At 42.9% G+C, this 27,665-nt stretch overlaps 1 protein-coding gene and 1 long non-coding RNA gene across 4 annotated transcripts in view; one reads left to right on the top strand and one right to left on the bottom strand.

The window, feature by feature from the left end:
- LOC127018447 (uncharacterized) overlaps window positions 1–27,665 on the bottom strand; it is a 76,389-nt gene that overhangs the window by 36,636 nt on the left and 12,088 nt on the right. The gene's annotated exons all lie outside the window — the stretch shown is intronic.
- IQCA1 (IQ motif containing with AAA domain 1) overlaps window positions 1–27,665 on the top strand; it is a 111,186-nt gene that overhangs the window by 79,223 nt on the left and 4,298 nt on the right. Inside the window, exons 12-18 of the mRNA XM_050900057.1 lie at window positions 968–1,029; window positions 3,852–3,934; window positions 6,815–6,922; window positions 10,306–10,505; window positions 19,287–19,373; window positions 23,487–23,664; window positions 26,699–26,937. Of these exons, the coding sequence (XP_050756014.1) occupies window positions 968–1,029; window positions 3,852–3,934; window positions 6,815–6,922; window positions 10,306–10,505; window positions 19,287–19,373; window positions 23,487–23,664; window positions 26,699–26,937 (957 nt within the window). The remainder of the gene's footprint in view (window positions 1–967; window positions 1,030–3,851; window positions 3,935–6,814; window positions 6,923–10,305; window positions 10,506–19,286; window positions 19,374–23,486; window positions 23,665–26,698; window positions 26,938–27,665) is intronic.

Here is a 27,665-nt window from a genome sequence, read left to right as displayed (position 1 = left end):
TCTCATTTATGTTTTTCCATGGGTTTTTCGCAGTATGTAAAGAAACTAGTCACACAAGTCAAAATCTTCCCATAGTGAAAGTGTGGTGAAGATATCAAGGGAAGAGCAGGTCGTGTTTTTCTGACCTCTTCAAGCTTCTTCCCTGAGGCATTAGGAAAAAGAAGGCAGAAAGGATGGTTAGGAGGCTAGCCAGGCACTCAGGAGGGTTGGTTTCAGGTCCTGGTCCAGCTGTAAGCACCCTGCGTGACCCTCAGGGAAGCTGCTTATATATTTTACGCCAATGTAAAAAAAGAAAAAAAAAAAAAAAGCATGAACAGTCTCTGGAGCAGCTACTTGGACCCCACACCCTTTTCCTTCCTGCTTCCCGCTTGGGTAAGGGCCATACCCACTCAGCCACAGAGTCGTGGCCCCAAAAAGGAAGGAGAGAAGAGTTTTCTCTCAGAGCAAATGACCCTGGGATTCTTTTGTATGCAACCTCCACTGGAAGGAGCGGGACTGATCACGTTGGAGTACGGCGCTGTTGGGCGCTCACTGGTGATGGTTGCAGGTCAGGTATACAGGCTCCCTGAGCAGCTGGATTCTAGAAGGAAGCAGCAGCAGCCCCAGGTTACTTCATGCAGAGTCCATTCAAGAGCATCTGCCACAGGATCTGCATGAGACTTGTAGGCTGGACACAGCTTCTCAGCCCAGGGGTGCTTCACCTCTCCCGGGCCTTGGTGAGGCACTTATAAATGGGAACATCTCCTGTGCTTTTGGAAACGGGGACATGACTTCCTTTCCCTCAGGGCATTCAAGGATATGATTTTTCCCTTTGGGTTCCTTCAGTAACAAGGGCCACATTCAAACACTGAAATATTTGCTGTTCCAGCCCTCACTTTGCTTCAGTACATTAAAAAAAATTATATCTATATCTATATATATATCTGTACTGAGGTCACTAATTCCTGCCTGTTTTTGTGGTCCTCAGAAAAAAAAGACTACCATGAGGAAAAAGATACCCGAGATGGAGGAAGATCTAACTCCTGACAGGTAAAGAGAAGACCTGTTTACCTGAGATTCAGACAATGAGACTGCATCCTCTGCATTAGATATGCTATCAACCCTTTTAGCTCTTAATTAACACAAGGAGCATCTCAGCACTGCTACACTTACCAGCATCAGGAGCCCTACAATACATAAAACCTTTTTACTAACAGCTATAAATACCCATTAAAAGCCTAGATGATAAAAAAAAAAATCTTTTACGAACTCAAAGCACATACACTTTAGCTAAAACCTTTTTTGCATTCCCAGTGAACGCTACAACCTTCCCACTGCCCCTCCCTGACCGATGGCTTCGCAGCACCACAAATAACAGGGCAACAAAACACTGCTTTAATGCTACACAGCACAGACCTTGTTTTTCCCCATCTTCAACAACGCATACAAATTAAGATCCCCATTCTGCAACAGCACACCACCAGGGCCAGTCTCCATTAACTTCAGTCAGGTTAATTCCAGTATGCAAAGCTAAGCACATGTGACATTTCGGCAGGATCTTGGCCCCATTTGCCTCTCTCCCATCCTCTCCGCAGGTGCAGAAGCACCTGGCAGTTCTGTTGACTGTCAGATTTTCCATCCCAGATTTTCCATCCCAGCTGAAGCCTGATAAGGGAGGCTGCAGACAGGCCCCTGTACTCTGTAAATCACCCTTCATGTCTGAGGTATAAGGTACATGTCATAAATCAGTCTTATTTATCAATAAGAGTTCTAGCAGACCGGCAATTTCTTGTGTACCCTTGCTCTTTTAAGCACCCTATTTTATTTGGAGGATTTGAGAGGATTTCTTCTTTTGACATTACATTTTCAGTGAGCTCGTGATGCATTCACTGATAATCCGGCCGTTTTTCACCTGTACACATAACACAGACACCTACGCAGAGATATCGCCGCTGGGACCTGCTGACCCAGCAGCAGGCAGGCAGGAGCAGACCCAGCTCCCAAGAGAGCAGGGCTGGAGAACAGCATGAAGACAAACACACTCAATCACCGCAGGAGGAAGCACATAGGATTCACCCCACAAATCCATTTGTACAAGACATGCACAGCAAGACCTGGACTAGATCATTTGGGTGCTAGCGCTACACAATCAGTCAATGATCTCTTTACCTGCTTTGTAATAAAAGAAAAAAAACCCTCTCCAAGCAAATATTTAAAATAAACATGTCATGGATTATAACAGAGCATAACCTCTCTTACAAGAACAGTGCCAAAGTCTAACAAGGATGCATATATTCTGTGCTTTTAAAGTTACTCTTGCACATACCTGCTTCTTCATATATAAACTTAGTACATCATACAGCCATTTAAGAACACAAGCTTTTTAGTAGCTGGCTTTTAATCAGAGTTTAGGTGGCATTTTGGCTCCATGCTTTGCTTTTCCTTGCTGAGCAGGGAAGGAGGAAGCATTTCAGAAATAACCAAGAGAAGCTCAGGTTCATCTCTCTTTTGGCATGGTGGAGGGGACACAGGCGGCTTTAGTCAACAAAGACCGATCACATTGCACTTACTTGGAGGAGACTCAGGGCACGCATCATTAAGCTTGCACAGTAAAAATAATAAGACAGGAAAAGTAGAAGTCATGCTCCCAAAAGAACTGTCAGGTTAGTCCCATTCTACCTTCTGCTTGTTTTATGATGCATACTTGACATAAAAATAACCGAGAATGAAAGCAAGAGTCAGAGTGGCAAAATCTACGTTGTTGAAAGTGCATTCAATTTTGTATTTGCTTATTACTACTCCTATATTAATTGTGCCACTAACTGTATAAACATAAAACTTCCCAGCTGAAATGGAAACAGGCTGCAGACCTCAAATTATGTATGTAGTTTTATTAGCCAGCTGAGAGTCGCTATTAAATATTTTTAGTGTAGCCATACCAGAACATCCCAATTAAGATAGGTGACAAAGACAAAAAAGCTCAGATATTGAAGGAAGAGGATGTGAAAAGCGCACAAACAGTGAAAGACCTAAAAAGATTTAAAGCAGTATTGTTTATACTAACAATACAGCAAGAATTTCCAACAGGCTTATTCATTTTATGTAATCCTTGAAGCAGTATCAGTCTGTCGATCCTAGTGCCAAAAGTGTCATTGACACTAATACTTAGATAGAACTGCAAAAGAGAGAGTGTGGAGAACATCCACACCAATAGAAAACTGGGTACAAATGTAAGTGTATTAAATCCTCAATTACTGGGAGCTGTTTCCAGCCCCTCATGGAGATAGGAAGAAACCATTCCACTGGAGAAGTTTTGCCTGTTTCCACTGTACGTTTTTCCCCTGATCCTCCTTTGGCCAGCATGACCCTAACACTGCAGTGGGTGGACCGCTGGTTGCTCTGATCAAGTCATTCCCAGTATGTTCCTGACGAGATGAGGCTGTCTATTGCAAACAGAATAAATTCCAAGAAGAATTAATGAATTACTACTAATTGGAGAGCTAAGTGAATAGGTATAGTAATGTTAGGATTGCTATTATTGTATAATTTAAAAATAATTTCCCAGTAATTGATATTAATGAATGAGTCTATTACACAAGTCATAACTGATCTTGCATCACCTGGAAATGGGTAATGGAATCGGTGTGAGAGGGAACCACGCAGTGTGTGAGGTACTAAAAGAGATTCCTTGCCATAATGCAGAAAATGGTACTTATTGATTTCATATTGATGGCACTAACTACCTCTGAGCTACAAGATACATTTATAAAGCTGAGGAAACATAAATAACTCTCAAGCTAGTTCAGTTATTGAAGGACTGAGCTTTTACTTACAGTGCCCTAGAATTTCTGAGTGATGTCTCTTGTCCGTAGGACCATCGATTCTCTGTACAGGGAACTAGTGGAAGAAGGATTACTAATAAAAGCCAAGACCGTGAATCTCTCCGATTATGTTGGTAAAGTACACATTTTACAGCTAATACGGTGTTTAATCTAACCACAAACCTCTAGCCATTCAATGTTCACTGACCCCTAGTTCCAGTCAAGAGCGAGTTCAAGAGTAATTACACTTTCAGGACTTTCAGACTTGAATATCTAAAGCCACGTATGCAAATCAAGTCTGATTCTGCAGGGTGCTTAGTACCTTTCACTTCTGCTACTGAAACCAGGACCTGTTTGTAAAGCTGGTGCTTAGCTCCAAGCACTAACACTTGGAAGCCTTGAACGTTTTCGGATGTCACAAGCCACTCTGAGGTGGAACCAGGACATCCTTTAAGGAGCCCTGGCCAGGCATTGGCAAGACAGTGCAAGTCTGTCAGACTAGGGGTCGTAATCCATGCAGACTATTTCCCAGAGAACAGCAAAAGCCATACCTTCAGCATTGGTTCATTCAGCAGAGAAGACTCACCCCCTTACCTCCACCTCCCTGACTGCCCATGAACTTTGAGCAGTGCTTTGAGGCGTATCTGGCCCTTGATTTGAGTAAGATGCAACTCTGCCTAGTTCTGCATTTCACAGTCCTCTTGCCCAGTTTCTGTTACCTGCAGCTGCAGTCAGACATGCTTGCCTGTGCTCTACCCAGAGAAAAAAAAAAAAAAAACCAAAAAGCCCACTTGCAGGCTGCACAGAGGTCTGACACCACCTCCAAAAGCATTTGGTGACATACAGTAAAATCACAGCAACCTTAGCAGCAAAAAAACCCCAAGATTCGGTTGTTTCAAAGGCCACCATTATTTGAATTTGCAGACATCCAGAAGCCACAATGCCACTGGCTGTTCGTACAGTATGTATCTGAGCCAGAAAAAGCTAGATTCTTGTACATCACCTCTAAATGCCATGTTTATATAAACTCTTAGAAGCACCAATTACTGCCTTCAGAGTCTTTGCCCACTCTGTTGAAGGCTGAATTAACAAGCATTCCATCCATTTTATGCTCATTAAAGATCACGAAGTAAAGTAATGGAAGATTTTCATTATTCCTTCGTTCACCCAGCCAGCACCATCAAGGTCGCTTTTGTCCAACAAACATTCCCTACCACAGATGTTTTTAAAGCACATCTTAGCCAGTGGATAATAATTAACAGCTGGTAACATCAAACTTGGAAAAAGGCTGAGATGGCTTTGGGCCATCTTCCCTTGACCCTGAGGTTTGGAAGCCTTGGCTTCTCTACAGCTTCGAGCAACACAAAGGCTGCTCCAAGTTACACTAGGAGCCTTCACTTCCCAGCAGCATACTGGGAAGAAGATACTGGGCATAGAAGCGCAGAGCCTAGCAATATTCACCTGGCTGCCTACACCTCTGCCAGGTCCCCTGTGTGTCCCAGCACAGATGCTCGCCCATGCAGACCAGGCAGCAAGGAGGTGGCCCAGACCGTCAAAGCCGGCTCTTCCCCACTCAAAACTCAGGCATGCTTCTTGAGCTGTCAGAACAAGATACAGAAGGTATTTAAAGCTGGCCTAGGATCTGGACCTAGCTTTTTTTTTTTTTTTTAAATCAAAAACAACCCCTCCCTTTAAGGGTCTGAGGACACAGTCAAAGCCTGCAGAAAAATAAGTCCTCATCTGCTCAGCTCTTACAGGACTGAAGTCTAAGGAAGGTCACTGACTCCCAGTTCCTGGCAAAAGGACAAAGAGTGGAATTGTGCTACACAGCGAGTAAAGGCACTGAAATGTCCCCCTTCTATGACAAACCGACATCACTGAACTAATTTTCTTGGTGACCTTATCTAAATTAGTCAGAGAATATCCACTGTGATTTATGTTCAGTTGCAATTAAACCCTTTGATGCCTTCTAATTAAATCTGTGAAGATTAATTCCTATCCAGTTCTTTTGATTTCTCCTTAAATAAAAGATAAAACCTGAAATGAATTTTATTCTTCAGAGGGGAGGGGGGCAGTTGCACCAGGGCTTGTCTACCTTTTTGCCCCCAAATGACAACTCCACTTTCTCTCTTAACCATTGCTAACATACCTCTGCGCCAGAGAGCTCTAGTGCTCTCCCTTTTTATCGCCAATAAAACATAATATACAATTATTTTTTCAATAATATTCACCATAACAACATGTAATTTATGCTAAAAAATAATCATTGACTACGTCGTCACAACTAGCTTTCCTGCTTGTGGCCCATCCTTCTGGATCTTTGTTCTCTAACATGTCTTGCATATGGACTTTGACAGGGCAAGCAATGTGATTATGGCTCTGTAACAAGAACTGAGGCAAAATTAGATCGTTTCAGTTCATGTCAGGGATTTTTAGTTTTCTTGGGTTGTTTTGTGGGGTTTTTTTTTTTTTGAACAAAGAAGGTGAACTGCAAAGCAAAGAGCCCCACCAAATTAGGTGACACACTTAAACATCTAACATAGTGAGAAGCTGAGATGTGATGCAGCCAGGGGAAAGCTTGTTAAAAAAAGTCTTTCCCCCCTTTTTGAATCCTTTTGATAGAGCATGGTTCACTGGGATTCCAGCCCTGCAAAATCCCAAATCTAGAAATCCTTTGCCAGCAGTGTGATTTATGGCACTACTAATGATTCTTCTCCACAAAGTTTCTTTAAAAGGTTACTCGAGACCGACTGCTCCGCTGAACGCCTTCCACAGTCTGGAAGGGAAAGTCCACAGCGTGTTTAACTTCATTTTCCTTTGCAGTTCACCTTTCAAATTTCTCAGGGCCACATTCCACAACAATATTGCCCTGTTTGAGTCCCTGTCCCTTGACAGTACTGGGTTTGCTGAGAGCACATGATATTGGTATTCTATGGTAGTTTTTCATTACTTGAGTTATGCATTTTATAACAATGCAGTGTCACATTTATTAAGCCCATGCTTCCTCCCTACAGGCGAGTACAGCTATCTGGGGACCACACTTCGTCAGGTAGATATAGAGCCAATGCCCTCTCTCGCAGATGTCAGACAGCTAATAGCGCTGTATGGAATATTGCCATTAGGTAAGAGCACAGCAAAAATTACTAGAGGGCAGAATACAATGGCTTTGCTTCCTGTCACTAACATGCATTTTTACTAGCTTTGACAGGGCTTGATTAATCGTAATCTAAAGCATTTTGCAGTATAATTGTTTTTCAATTAAGCCTTCTGAGTGAAGACCGTATCATTTTAATAGTGCATAAAGGAGCTTGCACATGCTATTGTCAGGTATTGCGTTTCCATACCATCTCTGTTTGCATGTTAACAGTTTGTGAATGGCAGCACATAAAAGGAAATCACTTGGGAAAGATAATAGCTAAAACAAGCTCCAGTGATCAAAATTAATCAAGTTAAGGGAAGGGCTAAGGTTGCAATTTACCTTTTACAAGCTGGCTAATGTTACTCAGTACTAAACAATGCAATCATTTAAGGAATTAGTCTGAATACATTTTGTACATCAGAGAGAACACTTTTAAATGCCCTTGCAGTTTTAGTGCCAGACTTAGCCAATATCTAACAAGGCTTTGCTGGGTCGGGTTGATGTAAAATCTATCCCATATTTTACTTGGAAATGGCATTAAGCCAAACTCTAGTGATTGCAAGAAATGCCTGTCTCAAGGGCCTCTACTCATACTTTGCTTGCAACCTTTTCCATTCCTGATTGGATTTCGGAGGATTTTAACTAGGCATATCCTCCCCCAGGCTGTGTCATTGTCTGCTGATCCCCTTTATAGGGCAAAATAGCTGACGTGTCCCTGCCTCCCATTCCGGCAAATGGAGCAGAGATGACACAGAGCTTCTGCTTTTCCCTCCCCTTTGCACACCTTCCAGAAAGGCCTGTGCTCGGGCTGTTCTGTACATACGTGCTCTGTGGCTCTCCTCAGGCATTTCCTGGCTCCCCCTGCCCCCAAAGCGGGCTCGATGTGTTGTAGAAAGCTTGGTGCAATAGTGCACAAGTCTGCTTCGTTCGGGTTTCGGGAAGAGAAGAGTGCTCCTTCTGCCCTACAGCTCAATCTGAAGGGTCAGGTTAACAAACAGGATGCTAGCAGCATCCCTGCCTGCAACCTGGATGGGGCTCTTCCCATCAGAAACACTCTCAGCTGGTTGTGGGTAAACCCTCAGGGGTTGGCTGCAAGTTTGACCGCAGTCAGCTGAGAGCTCAGCAGTTATCCCTGTCTGCACTGACTGCAATGTGGTCTTTCGCATATCGGATAACTCCTCCAAGGTTATGTTTTAACACCATCTAATCTAGTGAAATCAAGCCCCGAGACACCCCCCGAGGCAGGAGGAAAGAGAATCCATAAATTTTCTGCCATTTATACAATTGGCAAAAATTCTAGGGAGAAGAGACCCTGGACTAGTTAAAAAAAAAAAAAGTATTTGCAATAGCAGTTTGAAAAATGCCTTTGAGTAAAAAAAAAAAGAAATTGCATGAGCCAAAAAAATGCACAGGAATGGTTTCACCTTTGGGGTGATATGTTATGGATGACATTTTACTTAATTGGTCTCAAAACTAATTAATCATTATATAATTGTGTATGTGTAGAAGTGAAGTTTTTCCTCAAAATAGTCACCTGATGGCAAGGAAAGCTCCAGCTTAAATGGCATTGAGAAAATTATAAGCAGCTGAAAGGAGAAGTAATAGTAGAAGATATACTTCATCTTTAACCACAGAGGAGTCTGCTGCTCCCCTCATAATAAATCTATGTGTAATAGTAATAGATTGGTATGGAACGACCAAATATTAATAAAGCCTGGGTGGCTGACAACTTACTACATCCTGCACAGTGCTGAAATAATGGCATTCATCTTAGCACTCAGTCCATTGTCATTTATTTGGGACCTTAAACCATTAGGACACAGATAGGCAGCCTGATTGGATTTGTTTTTAAATACCATTCTTACCTAGCTGTCCCCCTTAACCCGGAGAACTTTTCCAGGTTAAGCCATAGGCTCCCTCCACAGCCCATCACTTTTGGGGCTGGCTTCACCTACAAGACCCCTGGTCTGATAGACACCAGTCTCAAAGACCTGCAGAAGTAGTGGATGCTCCCAGACGTTTTCAAATCTGACTTTAACAACCACCACTACTGACACAGGATGTTTTTAGGCATCGAGACAGTGATGTTACTGGACTACCAGTGCATGTGGATAAAGCATTTGACATTTCTTGCTACTTCCATCTCTGGAGGTTCACCTGTACCTCATTCACACAGTGACAGAGCTGCAGGGAAGACAAATTCTGTCACCATCAACCACGTAAATCTCTCTCTGTAGTTCTGTTTTCACAACACAGGTGTTTTTGCTAGGCTTTCCCAGGTGATGGAGCGTATTTCTTACAGCCTAGAATGAATTTACCTGGAGCGACCATAGAGACAGATTTAGAAATGCTGAGCAGTCGTCACTGCTGGCACAGCAAGTGAAGCATAGCAACCCTGGCATTTGCATTTTCTCACCCAAATAAAATGAAGGGAACAGAAAAGAATCCTCCTTCTCCTAGCAGTTCTGTCGTACCTGCTCTGCAACATGCAACTGCCATGTTCCAGACTGGGGAATAACGTTGGCTCCTCAGCAGATAAGCTAACACTACCCTCAGCAGGCACACGTAGAGGGAATAACAGCAGTGAAGGATTTTGGAGCAGAGCTAGCCTAAAGTGACAAACAGTTAGAGTCTCCAATGCTTACTGAACAGCAATAACATTTCAGAGGAAAAACTACCCAAAAAAGCAAAGTGCATGCAGAAGTTAAAGGAGAGAAAATAAAACACATGGTAACAGCTGGTTTCAAAATCACTGACAAACACAGCTCCAACAGATAGTCCCATTAGTTTTCTCTAAAGATGGGGCAGCTGGAAATTCAGACAGCAGGAGGAAGGAATTCTGCTAGTCCTACGTGCAACATGAGTCTGTGCCCTTGTCCAGTTGCAGAAAGCAAGAACCTGCTCTGACAACAAATGCAAAGCTTAAAGCCACAGGTACATCTCTAACTCTGCCTGACAGCTGAGGGAAGGCAGTTGTCCCGGTGCAGAGCACCAGGCTTGTTGCCTGTACACATAACCACCAGCAGCAGTTCTGTTTCAGTGCTCTTATCTAGCGTCCGTCCTCAAAAATTTACCGATGAATTACCTGCCTTTTAGTTCACACAGATTTAGAGCTGAAGTTTGCCCCTCAGAAGGTACAAATAAGGGTGGTTGAGTTTTGCTGCAAACAGGGACGTTAACTCAACCGTGCTACGGCCACAGCTCTGGTGATATAGAATGGAACTCAAGAGCACTTGTGCCATATTAAGGAAACAATGAATTCACATTATAAATTATTTACAGTGAATAAAAAAAGGAAGAATCATTCTATTACCTTTATGGCAGACTTAAATGAAAGCAATAATAGTGCCATATGACTTTTTACAGGTTCCCAAACAGTCCATGAAAAGGCTCCTTTGGTGAAAGCCTTGTTACTAGCTGGACCCGCTGGTGTTGGAAAGAAAATGTTGGTCCACGCTATCTGCACAGAAACAGGAGCCAACCTCTTCAACTTATCTCCTTCCAACATTGCTGGGAAATATCCAGGCAAGAATGGCCTGCAAATGATGCTTCACATGGTTCTCAAGGTACTGTGTTTTATGTACTTCTCTACGAAGTTGGTTCAGTTCATCACATCTTTTGTGGAACAAACAGGGAACTGAATTGTAGTTCCTCCATACCGAGGAGGATACACACCAGTCATACGAGCGCAAAGCTGCCCAAGGTCCGAAGGACTGCCAACCCGAATCTGAAATTCTCTCCCTGCTTTCCAGTTTTCAAAACCACTTGTTGACAGCCAGTGTGCGCACCACTGTAGAGGATTTAATGCCCCTTGAGAAATCACTCGTAGTAGCCATATTTTTCACATTAACATTTGTGCAAGCTTTTTGTTACCTTGAATATGAAAAGCATCATAAAGAAAATTCTGTTCTCTGTTTATATGCACATCAGTCAGGAATGCTTGCCATGCAGCATTTAATCAAATACTAGACTAGGGGTGGTCAAAAATTTCCTCTCTGGGACTGTTGCTGTAAAACAGCTCTCCCCTATGCTGCTCTCTGTTTACCTATCAGCAAGCTTTTCAAAAGAGGGAATCCTAGTTCAGGATTACATTAACAGAAATGCATGAGAAGTCTGGAAATGAAAGAAGGCATATGAACTGTGAAGAACATATCCCAAATACTCGTCAGAAAAAAAAAAAAAAAGACACTATCCTGGCAGGATTTCTTCCACATTCTAAGTCCTCAGCATTTTTGCTAAGGAAGGAAGCTGGTAAACATTTCCAGACGAAATACTCTTAGAAAGAAAAAACACAGCACTTACACTAGAAAAAGCCAAATACAATATTTTTCCAGTGCCAGAGGCCTACTAAAAGACTGAATTCCAATTGGCTTTCCCTGGGATTTATCAGATGTATTTTATTAAATCCAGTATTATAGCAGGTTTTGTGACAGGTGCCTCCGTCCCCAGAAAAGACAGGTTTCACAGTTAAAAAGCAAAGCAATCCCCAAGGACCCCATTTCGTGCTGGTCAGAGCAGCGCCTAAGGAAAAGCGCCGGCGCTGTGATCATGCACCTTTGATGCCGTAACGCTGACACTGGGTCTAGCGCTCCCTGACACAAGCTAGTGCCATTACACTGAGCTAATACTCCCTCTCCTCCCTCCGCTCTGCAGATTTCACCCTTCTCCACTTAGTTTCTGTGCCCTCATCAATAGCAAAGCACGTGTCTGGCTGCAGGCACAGCACACACACCATCCTTTCCATCATTTGTCCCTTGTGCTCTACAAGGCCTTTAAACACAGGAGAAAGGAGGGCAGCCTTTTTACTGCTATAGAAGGTTCCAGCTGAAGATACTAAGGTTTTTTTGTATACAGGTATATATATATAAAAAAACATATACAATAACTGGAACATACATGAATGTGTGTGTCTATCTATACACATTAGATATGTCAGTATATCTACACACGCATTATATATGTACATAAGCCTAGATACAGGTATATAAAAACCCTTACTTTTTCCATATTACTTAAGAACAAAAGGAAACATTATCCAACACTTCCCCCAAAATTACGGGGAGCGGTCCAAGCTTACTTCTCTGCTGTAGCTCTTACAAAAGAAGCAATGACACTTTGGTGAACCTCCATGAGTTACCAGGATGGAAGTTGCTCGCAGTCAATCACATGGAATAAGGAGTGTCCAGGCACTTGCTTATCAAAAGGTGACTTGTTCCAACTGCAACAGCAGTACTGCTTCAAACTCTGCTCCTTTAACAACAGAGCAAACGGCACAGCACAGAGTATCTCTTGCCAAGGGATACATCGTCTGCATGCTCATTTCTGTGCAAACTCATATTGACATAGCACCGGCCTGCCTTAGCATCATTCAAATCAACTATGTTCAATTTCCATTCCTAATTCCTTTGGTTGTTTCACCTCTCCCTGCCACCTTCTGTCCCCATGGCTGAGTCAATGATTTGTCCAATCTGCTGATAATTTCGACTCAGATTCTGTAGGTTCTCAGAGCCAGGCTGGAACCAATCCTTCATCTACACGGGTTCTCATCTCTGCAGTTACAATCCCTCTTTTTTTGGTCTTCACAATGCCAAATGCGTCTCATTTTCCCTGCCTCGGGAACTCTCAAGCCCCTGCCACAGCCATCCACTCCATTTGTCCTGCCATGGTTGCTGCTTCTTTACAACATCCAATGCTCCCATCCAGTATCCCAGTCCTGCACCTGGGACAGAGTAACTCCATGCAGCAGCACAAAGAAGTCCAGGCTGTAGCCCACCAAATAGTCAGCAGCTTTGCAGGAAAGGACTGTGGGTTCTAAAGGACAGCAAGTTGAACACGAGTCAACAGCATGTCCATGCAGCAAAAAGCCAAATACTGGCCTATATCAACAAGAGTATAGCCAACCTCTTAAAGTAATTAATTATTCCCTGCTATTTGGCACTTATGGAGACCACAACTGGACACTGTGTCCAGTATTGGGCTACCCTGTTACAAGACAGGCATTGACAAGCAAGCAGGTCCAGTGGAGAGCATGAAGATAAGGGGGCTGGAGTGCATGAGATAAGCTGAACAAATCCAGTTGGTTCGGCCTAGGAGAAGGCTGGAGCAAGAGGGAGTCTAACTGCTGTTCCCAGGGCTTCATGGGGTGATACAATGAACAGAGCCAGACTTTTTCCAGAGGTGCACAGCGATAGGACAAGAGGCAACGGACACAAGTTGCAGGAAGGGAAATTGTTTCTATGTTAGGGAAAAAGTTTCACAAGGAATCGAAGGATAAGGTATCTTTTACATCCTGATTTGCAGGACTCTACTGTCACCCAAGCTGAAGCAAACACAAGGGCAAAACACATGGAAAACAAATTCCTTGGCAAGAGGAAGCTGAAGACTGGTATTTGCCCAAAAAAAGTTTATTTTTCACCATGCTAAAAAAAGTCTGGTGTAAACATATTGCAGTCTTACAATAATCCAAATATACAGTGGCACATATAGCAGACAAGCCATGAAAGCAAATGGTATCTTGCAGCTGACATGTAGTATTTAATATTCACAGCTCAGTCTGACACACCATAGTACACCTTGTTAAAGTGCCTTGCATGCAGATGATCATTGAAAGATTCACCACATCATGGTCACGGTTTTTTGCAAACAGCAACTGTGACTGTTGTCAAGCAAGCTTTCTACTCCAGCTTTCCAGAAGTGCCTTTATATAGAGTTAGTCAAGCAGAATACAGACCTTCCGCTTATAGTTGTAAGTGAATGACAGGAAACATGACAGTTCTTTTTCTGTTATCTTATGATCCATGTAACCATCGTTAAACACCAAGATTTAGTAAATAAGAATTAATGGTGCTCTGTGATAAAGGTGAAGTAACCTTGCATTTTCAATTACCTGTCACATCTGCAAACAACGGAGTTTCCGTAATGAAACTCTGGAGAGCATAAAATGACCATTAGGAAACTTTCAGGCCATAACCGAGTGTTGGCTGCTGGCAGTTGTTTCATGGGAGACACCCTAAACAAGTGAATAGCATCGGAAAAAAAATGAAACTTTAATTTGTTTCAGATGCAAGAGCCAAATTCTTTTTCGCCCCCCCCTCCCTTGTTTCAGGGAGGAGACTTGCAAGAGACATACCAGCCCTGATCCGAGAGAGAGGCTTGCGTGTTACTCAAAGCAGGCATTTTAAATGTCATACGGAGGAAATGACTTCTCATACCAGAGCAGGAAAACACCAACATTTCAATCTGCCTATTCAAAGGAAATGTAAGGAAGATTAATATTGAATAGGAAAACTATTGAAAGAAGCTGCAAACACCAAGCCTGAGCACTTGTGTTCTCCATAAAGACACAGCAAAGCCTGCCAGGTCAGCTCTGCTTCAGAGTGAAAAGAGAGGATCTGTCTCTAATATAGAAGCGCCTCCTTCCCAGCAGTCCCCAAAACAAAACTCACCCTTCAAGCATGAACCAGAACATGCTGGAATATTTCAATTAAGCCACAGTTTCCGTGTATTGAGCCAGCCTGAGCTCAGTGGAGCTCTCTGCCAGCTCGTACCAACCGGTGGCTTGGCTCTCCCGTGTTCCCATCAAGGCACAAAACCTTGCTGCAGCGCAACAGCTTATATAAAAGACGCAAAGAAGGGTAGCGAAGGATGCATAGAAACAAAAACAAATCCAGAAAGGATTGAGGAGAGAAGGTAGAATGCACGACTCCGCGACACAGAAGTGTAAAAATGCAGGTAGTTCATAAGGCTTAACTCCAAGGCAATAAAAATGACAAGCACTGGCCTTCCATTAGCAACCATAAGGCAGCCATCAGGTTAATCACTACCAGAGTGAGACAACCCCTCTCGGGTCCTTTACCAGGACCGCAGCAGCACACAGAAAGCACATTGTACGAAAAGCCACACATGGGAAAACGTTATTAGTGCAACACTGACCAGGCTAAAAGGTTGGGGAAGAGGTGGCCAGGAGGAAATACCAGCGGAGAAGTCGTGTATGTGTATCAACAGCTCAGTGTGTGCTGTGCAGCCATCTCTACTGAACAAGGAGTTTTTACAGAGCAGCAAGCTGCAGAAATATTTCAACACCATCACTGTTAGGGGACTCTTATCAGCCTATTTGGTTATGCTATTTAGCAAGTCAGAGGTGACTATAAAAGTGTTATACCAAAAAAGGAATACAGTGGAGTTTAAGATTAAATGATATAATCCCAGCATTTAGAGGCAACATAATTTTGAAGTCTGTCATTAATTTTTTTTTTCCCCACTGTATCAGGTTCATTTATTCGTAACCACTACTGTATTGTCCCTTCAGACAGGTCATTTTTCTGGCAATCTGAAGAACCAGGTACAGTTTACCCTAGTACCTTGACAGAAGTCTCCGTGTATTTAGCATTTCCGTGCCCCACAAGACTCTTCCATTACAGTTGAAATTTGGGAACAGTAGAGTCAGCCTTCCTTCCAGGCATCTCAGAGCAGTTCTTTTCTCTTGGTACAGTTCAGCCTGCTAGAAGCCAGGACCCCTGAAGCGTTAAATGTCACCAGCGCTCAAATATACAGTGTTATTTCTGTGACAAAGCAGCTTTACATTGTGTTACTCTAATGTCAAAAAATGAAATGCATCATGTTGGAAGACAGTATCCGGTAGTTATTTTCTGTCTAACAAGCCAGAATACAGTGGCATCGTCACTGTAGCACTGGAATATTTGCCTGGTGAGGCTCCCACAGATAAGGTCTAATCACAGGTTTCAGCATCTTGCTGCTTTAGCTGCTTTGAAGCATTTCTGTGAATAGAAACTCCAGAGTATTGAGCAGTTTTCAGCGGCAACTAGAGCTTCCAGAAAAATCTTAGTCTTGGGCCTTTTAAAAAAATTCCATCAAAGCCTTCAAGTTTGGAGGAGCCTTGTGCACATGTGCCCTGCAAGAATCAAGTTTCTGTATTTTCAAGTGTAGCAATTTAACTGTTAAACTCGGGCTCTCAAGTTTGAGAAGTTTTAACCCAAGGCTTTCAAAAATGCTCTTTGATGAACGTTGACAGACAACAGGACGAGAAGGCTTTTTTCATACTCAGTTTTCCTGAAGAGCAAATCAAGCCTCCGTGACCCGTCGGAGAGCGGTTTGCAGGGCAGGCGGCTGCTGGCTCGGTGCGGTATTAGAAGGGTTAAGGAGCCATCTGCTGGCAGCTCCGACAAAGTGTGGAATGCAGCAAAGCTAATAAAATTTCAATTACAAATTAATTATGTACAGTGCATTTAATTATCCATGGATTCAAACTGTCCATGGATAATTCAAATGAAGCACTTTCACGGGGGATATACAGTCTGCTACGTAGCTGCCAACAATTTAAATTAGATGCCGATGGATTCTGGGTGTCTGCTCAGTCTTTAAAAAAAAGAAACAGCCGGGCCCAAATGCAGTGTGTCGTATTAATGTGTGTCGACACCAGAAAAATATATGCAGGCCACTTTATACATTTAGATTGTTGCCTCAAAACAGAAAGCACAGGAAAGTATCTCTAAGAAAGAGCCAGAACTAAGGTTATTCATTGTATTTCCACTTACTCAGTGGGGAAATAAAGGGAACAAAAAACGTGACAGGTGTGACAACAGTGAGCATTCTTCCTTAAGAGTTAAAATGAAAATATAGTCCGATTTAAAACTTAAGGCTCCATTTTAGAGGGCTGCTAACCACAGAAGTCTTCTCAGAGCCAAATGGGGAAGGTCTGCACCTCCCTGACTGCAGTGGCCCCACTGAAAGGGCAACGTGGTTCCCTTTGAAGTACACAAGCAGAGTTCAGCCATTGCCAACAGCTTTTATAGCCTCTGTGACCTCCCCCACCCTTATTCCCCCTGTCACATCACACTGCAGCATCAGACACACAGGTATGGAGAATATATGGCAGAACAGCTACGCGGCTCCCCAGACGTCATACAGCTGCATTACCCGCACAAAGCAAAAATACCAGAAGGGGACTGTTCTCCTTAGGAAGCAAATGCACAGCCCCTCTTTGCATTAAGATTAGCACATGCAGTAGCAGAGAAGTAACCCTTGTCAGCAGCTGAGACATTAACAGGGTCATAAACACGAGCAAAGCGGGGAGAAAGCACCACAATAACAGCAGATCCTGGTGACAGAGCCTATTGGGGTGGTAATGCGTGCACACACAGTCTGTAAACTTGAGGAGACAACATGCCACCAGCCCGATCTTCCCTCGGGGGAAAGGCAGGCTTCAAGGGGAACGGTCTCCCACTGCCTCATCTCCCTCCAGACACCCTCTCCAGGCACACAGAGCAGGAGCGAAAAAATGGTTGTTATCTTATGTTTCGGAAGGTAGAAGTCACTATCAGAAAGCCCCAGCTGATAATCCATTCATTAGCAGTGCCGAGTTCAGTAAGGATCTCTGAGTCGAGTTCCCACACATCACAGTAGATTTCATAGTGGGTGCACGAAATGCAAATGCAGTTCTTTATGAAGCTGTAGGTTTCTTTTAGCAACTTAAACTATACCTATAGTTTTCTTCCCAAGTCTTAATTTTCACAAAGAATGTCAGTTATCCCATCTCTGCTACATGATCATGCCACCACATTACACTTCTTTCACCACTTGTCTCCTAGCCTATTTGCAGACATCCAGGAGCTAACTGAATTCACCTGCAAGTGCAAATCAGGAGGACTGACTTGCATTTTCTGCAGGTGTCCGAGCCCTTGACCAGCAGGATACTCAGCAGAAAAACCCTGAGTCTAAGGCTGCTGCACAGCTCAGTTCAATGAAAGCCACAAGCTTGCCCTCTCAAACGTACCTTGCAGAGTGCGTGCAGGCTTAGGAATACGCCAAACATACCTCTGAAAATAGATAACTAGGTGATAGATAAAAAAGCCTCTGGCCTTAAAATGGCAGATATTATTGCCGTACAATTTTAATCTGTCATTTCATTCCAGCTTGTATACTCAATACACTGCTGGACTGAGAAGTTACCCCTTAAGTTGTACATGCAGATAAACATTCACATAACTGCCTAGGTCCACACATCAGTTTCAGCAGGATTTTCACATTACCTTTCATGATATGTTTTTATTTTTTTAATTCTCATTATTAATGCTAAACATTTGAGTTCCTGCCTTCCAACAAAGGAAAAAGCTCAGTTTTCCTCAGTGAAAGCGTTCTGAACTTAGAGGTACCACTTGACATATTCTAGGACTGACGAGTTACCGCAAATAAAGTGTCACATGCCGAAGATGGCATTGTTTCCACTTCACCCCATCAGCAGCACAACAGAGCAAACAAGTTTAACAGCCCTCATCTACTATTCTTTTCCCCTATCTTCAATCCATTTTTACCGTACAGACACACACGCACACACTTGGTGCTTTTGAAATGCATCCATAAAAATGAACTGCGGTGCTTTGAAGGAAGATGTTCTTGACTTAATTCTTCCTGCACTGGCTGTCAATCAGACACCGAGCTTATGATGTATACAACCTATCAATTTTGTGAGCTTCCTTCTTGGAAGCAGCAGTTTCAACCGGGGGGGGGAAGCAGGACAGAAGAATGCTGTCTCTCTCGTTACCCACTGACTCCTCAAGCCATCACTTTTGTTGCCGAGCAAACTAGCACGTCTGAGAGCCACTGGAAAGTGATTAAAATTTGGCAGCAGAATGTCTAAACCACTGGCGTTTCTATAGCAATAGGGAGAGTGCAAGATGTGAAAAAGCCTGTAGCATTGCTGCCATCCTGCTGTGAACCAGAGGTATAGTGCCTCCGACTTTGGAGCTGGAAAGCCCATTTGTGTAGATCCCCCCCTTCAAATTTAACAGGTTCTGTTTTCATTCTTGGGCTAACTGCAAAGTAAATGCTGTTTTGTAAGCCAGAAGATTGCATATCGGCCTGTTTTGCTTAAAGATTAGTACCCTCACTTGTCATGCAACAGCCGTGGCTTGCTTGTCTCCCTATCTGCATTGCCCTCGGAAAACCAGGGAGGGATCCTACGGGCACGGGCAGCCAGTCTAAAGCTGCTGGTGGTCTGTCGGTTGCCACTGAACTCCAAGTCCAGGCTTCCTTTTGCAGAACTGCGACTGAATTTGGGTTGAGAAATGAAAGAGAAGCGTAGCAGGCAAAATGATCCCATTTGGGTTGGGTTCTTAATGTTAGATGCCTAACTAGAAACAGTTCGATTTGCCAAGGCTGCTGAGCAGAGCCAGTGCTATCCATGAGTGCTGAACATTTCTGGAAAAAAATAAATCGGGCTAATTTTAACTGCTGAAATGTCAATTCAAAAGCATAATTATAGGCACCCAGGTATGAAATTGTAGCCATTTTAATCAACTTCTTGCCTTCTCTCCCTCATTTTCTCTTAGGTGGCTAAGCAATTGCAGCCTTCAGTCGTGTGGATTGGAGACACAGATAAAATATTCTCTAAAGCAGTGCCGAAGGCTGAAGGAGAGGTGAGTTGCTCCTTTTTTTACTTTGGTGCAGATAATTTCTCCTGTTGCATTACAACCGACACAAAGGAACAAGTGTATTTCTTAGCTTAGTACATACCAGTATGACCAGACCTGCCAAAGCTTGCTTGATAATAGCTTGTCTCACTAACTTTTTTTCCTTTTAAGAGAGTCTTGTGACTTCTTAAGAGCCCCCAAGAGGTCACATTTCTCTCCTACACCTATACTTGCTTTATTTAAAAATAGTCCAGTCACTGCTCATCAGTGCACTGGAAAGTAGAAGAGAATAATGGAGAATTTCAAAGTATGAGGCAAGAAACTAAAAGTTAAGATAAGCTTAAATTGTTCAGCTCTATTAATTTGAGAAATTGCATGGAGCCAAAGTGAACAATAAAGGAACAAGGATAAATTTCCACTGTGAAAACAAAGAGCCTATGTTAAATAGTTACGTTTACAGATTATTTTCTTTGGGCTCCCAGGAGTCCTATTGCCACTGCTTCCATTCCTTCCTCTCTTGTGTAGCTTCCCCACTAGAAAGAAAATTAAAACACTGCCCAATAGGCACGGCAACTCAACCACCGCAGCAGAGAGCAATTCACCTGAAATCCTGATTAGATTCATGCTGCTTGCAAAATATTTTACTTTTAGAACTCCCTGTGAAAAATTACACCTTTTTTCTTAAGGCGAGTCCTGTACATTTAGACTGTGGGATGGACACAAGCCTGTATTTTGGAAGACCAGTGAAGCATCACCTCGGATGAGGCTGTTACTTCTGTGAGGGCTGTATGAGCTGATGGGTGTGCAGTGGTCAGTGCCCTCCAGTGGTCCCCACACCAAAAGGGAACCTTTCGCTTGGGCTCAAACCTTGACAGCAAGTGCAGATGGGGGATTAAAATCAAGACTAGGGGCCAAAGATTGCCTGGAGTACTCACGATCTTGGTCTGCTTTGATAGCTACCAGTGTGGAAAAATTTCTCATCCTGCCCACCTCAGAGTCAGGGGTGTATCACCTCTGCCCCTGCTATCGCATCCCAAGACCTGCAGGTATTTAACAAAAGGTCTCTGGTGTTCTTGGTGGGAATGGATGGCTCCAGGCTTGAAATCACTCATGTCCAAGATAGTTCACAACATAATCGATATTTGGAGCCAGAGAGCATGAAACAGGAGAGCCAGGCAGTGGTAACTGGCAGTCTGGGGACCCCTCCTTAGGAGCACTAGAATTTCAGAGAAGATCAGCTAAGCTCAGCCCTCAGAAGCCAAAGTGAGTGGAAGTCACCTTGCTCATCCCAGTGTGACGTTTCTGGCACCGTGACCAAGAACCTGGTAAAAAGAAGCCTTAAATTCATCAAATACCCACTAGAATAGTTCTCTCTCTCTCTCCAGTCCTCCCCAAAGGATGCAAAGCAGTCAAATAGCAAATACATTATGGTAAACCCAGTTGCCAAGGATGATGTGCAAGCAGTTCAGCCACTCATAGTTAAACAAATAGGGGTCACCTTCACAATTCACCCCACTTTTGTCCAGCTCAGGTCCACGTGGGATATCATAGCTTGCCTCTTCAACAGCCCCTCTTGCTACTGACACATTTCTTTCAAAGTGGAGGAGGTATTATTAGCTTTCAGGACATATTCCTGAAACGTGTACACTATGGACACACATTGGTTTCACAAGCATAACAGGAGCTGCTGACACATAAATGCCAGTCTGGCTTTAGTAGGCTTAACATGAGTGGAGCGTTTAGCTTCGTCTCTGATACTGGTTCAATCACTTAAAATTAAGATTCCTACCAGCTGAGCAATGAACACTTGATGTAACCAACTCCAGATCAGTGGGAATCCATGAATATCATTTGTCACCCAAAAAAAAGATGGTCTAAATGCAGGGGATAAATTAGGACTTATTTTCACAAGAGGTGAAACGGGAGTCAGACAATTGTTGTAAAAATTCTCTGTATCTCCTGATAGAGTCAGTTCTTCCAGCAGAAGATACACTGCAAGCCCAGAAAACACCATGTCTCACTTGAAACAACTATTTTCTGTCATTCGTTTCAGTGAGATGGGATTCCTCTAACCCCCCCACCTCCAAACCTAAAATAATTTCATAATTGTCACTTTTCTAGCAGTATTGATGTCTCAAAACATCTTAGAGAACATTTGTACTTCCTTCCAATACACACGAAAAGGAGGAAATCTTGAAGCCTATGAGTAGCAACAGATATATAAATCACAGAGAGTAATTTAGCCAGCATAAAATGTGTTAAAAACAAAGTAAATTCACATTTCAGTCATTGCTGTGACCACATCTCCCTGACAGAGCAAAAATGGCAAGGTTGGCTAAAACCTCCAAGGTAGATATGTAACAGCAGCTTGTTTAATCGTCAGAGAAGTCAAGTTCATTACCAAATGCTTCCCAACAAGGGAATGGCAAAGTTTGGATAAGAGCTTGTGATTTGAAGTCGTGCCCTCAGACAGCAAACAGACTGTTTGGGTGTGGACAGAGCGACGTCCTTTCTTTTGGAGCGAGAGAAAAGCCAAGACTTCTCCTTTGCTCCAGGGCAGTCCTACTGTGCTTACAAGGCACCTTCTTTGGGAGTAAGAGCAGGCATCCCACTCTCCCGGGAGCATTGGGTGCATAGGCGCGACGAGGAGGGGATCAAAAGATGACAGCTGGCATTGAGTGATGGCCACAGGAATAGTTCATCCAAGAGCAAAAGCATGAGCCGGTTGCATTGTCCTGGCAAGCCACATGCCCATGCTCCAAAGTGGGACCTAAGCCCGGGTGCTAAGACATGCTCAACTCATTATCATGATTAAGCAATTGGCAAACTTAGGAAGATGCATAGTATGACCATGAGAATAAACAGAATGAGAAAACAGACATATTGTAATTAAGACAAGTTTAGCTAGAAAATAACTGTGTGACTGCCCCAAGATTTTTGGGATTTCTTACCGATTTCCCCTCCTCTGTTGATGATTAAACCTCCTCCCCTCCTCCCCCTTCACTCCAAAGAACAGAGCTTTGTCTCCTTTCTGGCAGCTGTCTGCTACTGCAGACAACAGAAAAATTGGATCACAAAGATTATACATGCAATGTAGATTCACAGATGTTTATTACCGCCTTTCAGCTGAGCAGGTTTGCAGGACATAGTTTCTTCCTTATTGACATTAAGGAAGACTGATCTGAAATTGAAGCTCAAGTTTCTCAGGAAGCTGCCTACTATATAGTAAAAAAAAAAAAAAACCCACCTAAATCACAAGGTGATCTAGAGAGTAAAGTTTTCAAGTGAGTGTTGGTGACTTGGATGTTAAGTCTGAGTCATTTCTGAAAAGAGGCTTCCAAGTCATTAGGACTTCTCTGATACACTATCCTAACTCAGTTATTCACTTACAGCTTTATTAACAGTAGAGTGACACCACAGCAATTTGATTAAGCTTCTCCAACCAATATTCACTTGAACGTTATCAAACATAACTATCCAACAACAGGTTTTGCTCAATACTCATCTGTTCTGTAAATAGTTGTTAAATATTCGTTACAAAGTCAAATAGTAAATTATCGCACAGAAATGAATCCTGAGTTCAAAGAGCTTGCGTTCTCAGGTTAGAGCCTCAGCAAGCTAGAAATCACAGCAAAAATTAGGGAGTGTATTTTTCACATTTAAACCATGGGTAGGAGTTGGTAGACCGTAACCTCCAAGAGCTGGGAGGATTCCAGACTAGGTTACATACCCTGGCAGTTTTTCTATCTGTTAAGGTTCATCAGGTGCACAGGTCCAAGCAATATTCCTCCTTCAACTGGAAATCAGGATTTCCTTCTGTAAATGAGTTGTTTCCTTCCTGCTTTTCAATAACAGGACCAGCAAATTCAATAGTGAAAGGCACTAGCACAAACCCACCGATACGTAAGCAGAAATCAAGCGTTTACCTGACTTTCAGAAGACAGAGGCTGTCTACTTAGGTTGAGCATCTAGTCTGCCTATACTAAATGCAACTAGACCAGTAAGAAAAGCACAAAATCCTGTTGTATATAGCATGTCTACAACTTCACCTCATTAACTCTAAACCGCCACTGTTAGTAACAACTCTTTCCTCCTTGTATTTACATGTACTTGCTGAAGATGAACCCAAAACGACTGGAAAAGATCCTCCCCAAATTCCTTAAGGCTTTGAAAGCACAGGACAGAGTGCTGCTAGTGGGAACCACCAACCGTCCCTTCGATGCTAATCTTAAACCTTTCTGCAAAGTTTACCAAAAAATCATTCTGATTCCTAGACCTGACTACGCTTCAAGATTTGGCAAGTATTTCAAGTCAGCCTGATGATTGATTACGACTGTTTAAAATCCATGCTTATTGTCTGGTTATCCTCAGAACTGACTTTAAACTCAATTCGTACCCCAGGTACATATCAATTCCTGAATATTTAGGTAATACTGATACATTAAGCTTTTGTTTTGTTTTTTACACAGGGATTCTGAATTTCTGTTATTCCTATCCAGTTTCCATACTCTAAACAATACACTTCGGGGCCTCTCCCTAAACAGAACCATGTCTGAACAACTGAGTTTTGTCACTATCAAATTCCATTTTTGTACTTACAGATCGTAAGAGAAATTGTAGAGGCATCCAAGATTTTGCATGTCTAGTCTATCAAATGTTTATAGTGATAGACAGGCCCTCCCAAAGTCTGACAAATTCATTGAGTACCCCATATGCTGAGACTCAAAGCTTGCAAGGAAAACAGTGTCTTTTATTAAACCAGTTCACATGGGTACTTCCAGGAATGCAGGTTTGTTTTCAGATTTGAATCACCTTGAAGTCTGCAATAGCTTAGCATTCACTAGGAAGAAATGCTCCAAATTTAAGCTTAATAATGTGAATCAGTTACTACAAGAAAAACGGTAGTTTGTCCTCATCCTTCAGAAGCAGCTGGTAGAAGGGCTTTTGTTCCCAGAAATATATTTTTTTTTTCCCCTGTGGTTTAGTACACTTTTCTGGGCACTGAGGAGTCTGGATGTGGCGACTCATGAGCAGAAGGGCTGGTTAGGTTCAGTGTAAAGATAATATGGAAAAAAGGTTTTGGGCTATTCAGAATGGCACCAAACACTGCGAGTTGGGACGCTCAGTGGTGCGCTTCCCTACCGGCAGCTCCTAGCATGAATATCCCTATCAAGCACATCAAGGAAAACAGACTCCCTTCATGCCACTGATCTCTGATAGATCATGTCCCAGAAGAATACAGCACTAAAGGAAACCACATTCAGTTCAGGGACCTCGCTACGCAATTGTACTGTGACTACAATATTGCTCCGCGTAGTCACCTTCTTGCAAAAATCACGCAACTGTACGGTGAAGCCCAGTTTCGTCCTGCCTTTCACAGAGGCAGCCAAGGTACTGAGATGATGCACGTTTGGGCAAGCTCAAGACAGGTTTTGACTGCCTAGCACATTGTAAATCTCTCCCACGTTCAATAATTTTCATAGTGTGGATGGGAAATGGTCTCTGAGCAAGCTAACATGTGTTTCATGTTATGTTACAGCTCTGATAAATTGCTAACAGATAAAGGACATGAATAAGACCTAGGGAAAGGAGGTGATAGCAGCTGAATTTAGCTGTGTTCACTTCTGGGGATTGAACTGTCACATTCTGGGATTCTCACCGCTAATTTGGAGTCAAAAAAAGGGCCAGCTAAAGGGATTTCAACTGCAAACTTAAGAATGCCCCAAAAAGTTAACTCTTGACATTTTAAAGCAGATTAAACTTGTAGCTTTACTTTGACATTGTCCCATTCAAGACAGTGCCCGGCTTGTTCTGTAGCTCCAACCTTCCCTGAAGTTCAATGGAAATATGGTCTTTACAGTGCAGATTCCAATCTTGACAATTTTCAGGGCCTGACACCCAATTTGAGAACTAAAGAATCTTGTTTTGACAGAAAAGCCGTGACACAACAAATATTCGTAGCCACAGTGCACAGCTACCTGTCTGCTACAACCCTCCCTTTTGTTACAAACCAGAATATTCCAATCTATGCACGAAGGAAACAGTAAACTTACAATGGAAATCATTAAACTGGAAGATTCACAATCCTATACTGGTTGCTTTCTGTTAATCACCCAGTAAGTCAGTACCTCGTATTATGCGTGATCCTACCTGCAACAGAAGCTGCGGCACACAATATATGGCTGCGCAGCAGTAGCGCTCAATGTTGTGTGCATCAATTCCTCTTTTATGAATTAGCGATGCAGCCAATAATTATTGAGCATAGATATAATTCAAGTGCAAGATCACAATTTGCCCGAGCGAAAAACATAGTACAAATTTGTCAACAGTTATGGGCACAAGCCCATAGTATGGACATCACAGTCGAAGGAAGAATAAAGGCAGGTTTTCTTCACTACATGACTGCCCCAACATCCAGTACCATTAACTTTCCACCCAACATTTTCGTACCACATATGAGCATTCAAACACACGACACTCAAATCACAAATTGTCTGTCTCATTCAAGAACCTTTTTAATCTCTATGCATAATACCTTGCGTTTTTTCCAAATGTTTTCGTATAAGGCTTTAAAGGAAAGCATGGTGAGATGGCATGAAAGTTTTACTAAGTTTCTCCGAGCCAGACTGTTACTTTACATAGGATATAACAAAAGATGTTATTACTCCTATTAATTTATTTGTGGAAGCAAAATCTCAGGCACTTCACAAACATTAAGAAAACCTTCATGTCACAGAGGTTCACAGCTAAAAGATACAAACAGGTTCACCATTTAAACAACAAGCAAAATGCCAAAATTGCAGAAATTTACACCTGGCCTCTGCAACATGTGCCTGCAGAGCTGGAAGCCTTTGGCTTCCAAACCAGATACTGAGTCCGCATAGCAGCCCTCAGTTCAGCAGGAGTAACCTGTGATCAGGGTCATGGAAATAAAAACAGGCTGTTAATATAGATACTTAACTCTGCACACCCAAATGGGAACATTCTGGACGGGTTCTCTTTCTGTGTATACACACAGGCATATTTAAGTAGTTCTTTCCATTTTTACACACATATCCACCTCATGTTATGTGCCCGTAATGACTTTCTGAAAAGTACTGACTGGTAGCCAACAAATGATCACTAATGGTTTAAGAACAGATGTGCCTAAAGGCCTCTGTGCTGCAAATCTGTAGATGAAAGAAACTGCAAACAAGAAAAATTTGAATCTTGGCTTTCCTGACCGATATCCCTTGTTTTCCTGTTTCAATTTCAAAATGCAAAAATACTTCTCCTGCTTTCCTCAATGCATGTCTTTGACATTCTGTCTCTTTCTGGGTCCTGATGAACAGTGTTATGGAAACACATCATCCTGCAGAATGGTGGAGCGATCACCAGCTTGCTGAACATAAGCTGCCTAGCAAAGGTGTCAGATGGTTTCACCCAGGGACACATCGTCCAGGCGGTGCAAACTGTCCTGAGCGAGCTACGCCTCCTGCAGATGACCAGGAAGCCACTGAGGACTATCGAGTTCATGACTTCTCTGGGCAGACTGGACCCGGTGTACAAAGAGGAGGAAGAAACATTTAAGGTGACGCTAAGAGCTATGTTAACTGGCTGTCTTTCATCATCCCCTGCCATCTCCTTGTCCAGGCACATTTGATCTAGGGACCTGGTAATTCTGCTGATGGGTTGGCACATCACTGTTTGAACGATGATGTATGGCTCAACGGCACCAAACACCCATCTCCCCCATTTGGGGAGGTTTGGCAGCCCGGGCTGCTGGACGTGCCAGGCGAACGGTCATTATTACAGGCAGCGACTCCGCACAGGCAACACGCCTGGCACGCTGCTTTGCTGAACTTACTGCCCGCACCCAGCTCGTGTTGAACAGAGTGGCCTTCACATGCATGGATAAATTATGCAGGTGCCATTAGTACAATGCATTGGTCCTTTTTCTTTCAGAGCTGACGTGTTCAGCAAGCCTGGCTGTATTATCTTGAGAAGGCAAAAAACCTGGACGTGCAGGGTCTGCAGGGTGTTCCACATAGGGATCAAGTTCTGAGTCCTTATTTTAAATGATTTCAAACAAGAATTTTCTTATAAGGAGGGTTTTCATTTCAGGGTTTAAAAAAAAAAAATTAGTTTCTGCCCCAAACTCCATCCCTCTCCCCACCCTCAGGGCTATAAAATCCTAAAGGCAAAACCTAGTGCATTACATGTACCTCAAATATACATGGATCACCCTGCAAACAACTACTTTTTCCACATGTAGCTTGGTAATAATTACTCTTTCTTTCCCTAGCCTAGGATTATCTT

This window comes from Gymnogyps californianus, chromosome 7, assembly GCF_018139145.2.
Source record: "Gymnogyps californianus isolate 813 chromosome 7, ASM1813914v2, whole genome shotgun sequence".
NCBI classification, from domain to species: domain Eukaryota; kingdom Metazoa; phylum Chordata; class Aves; order Accipitriformes; family Cathartidae; genus Gymnogyps; species Gymnogyps californianus.
This window is presented reverse-complemented; position numbering and strand designations above follow the sequence as displayed.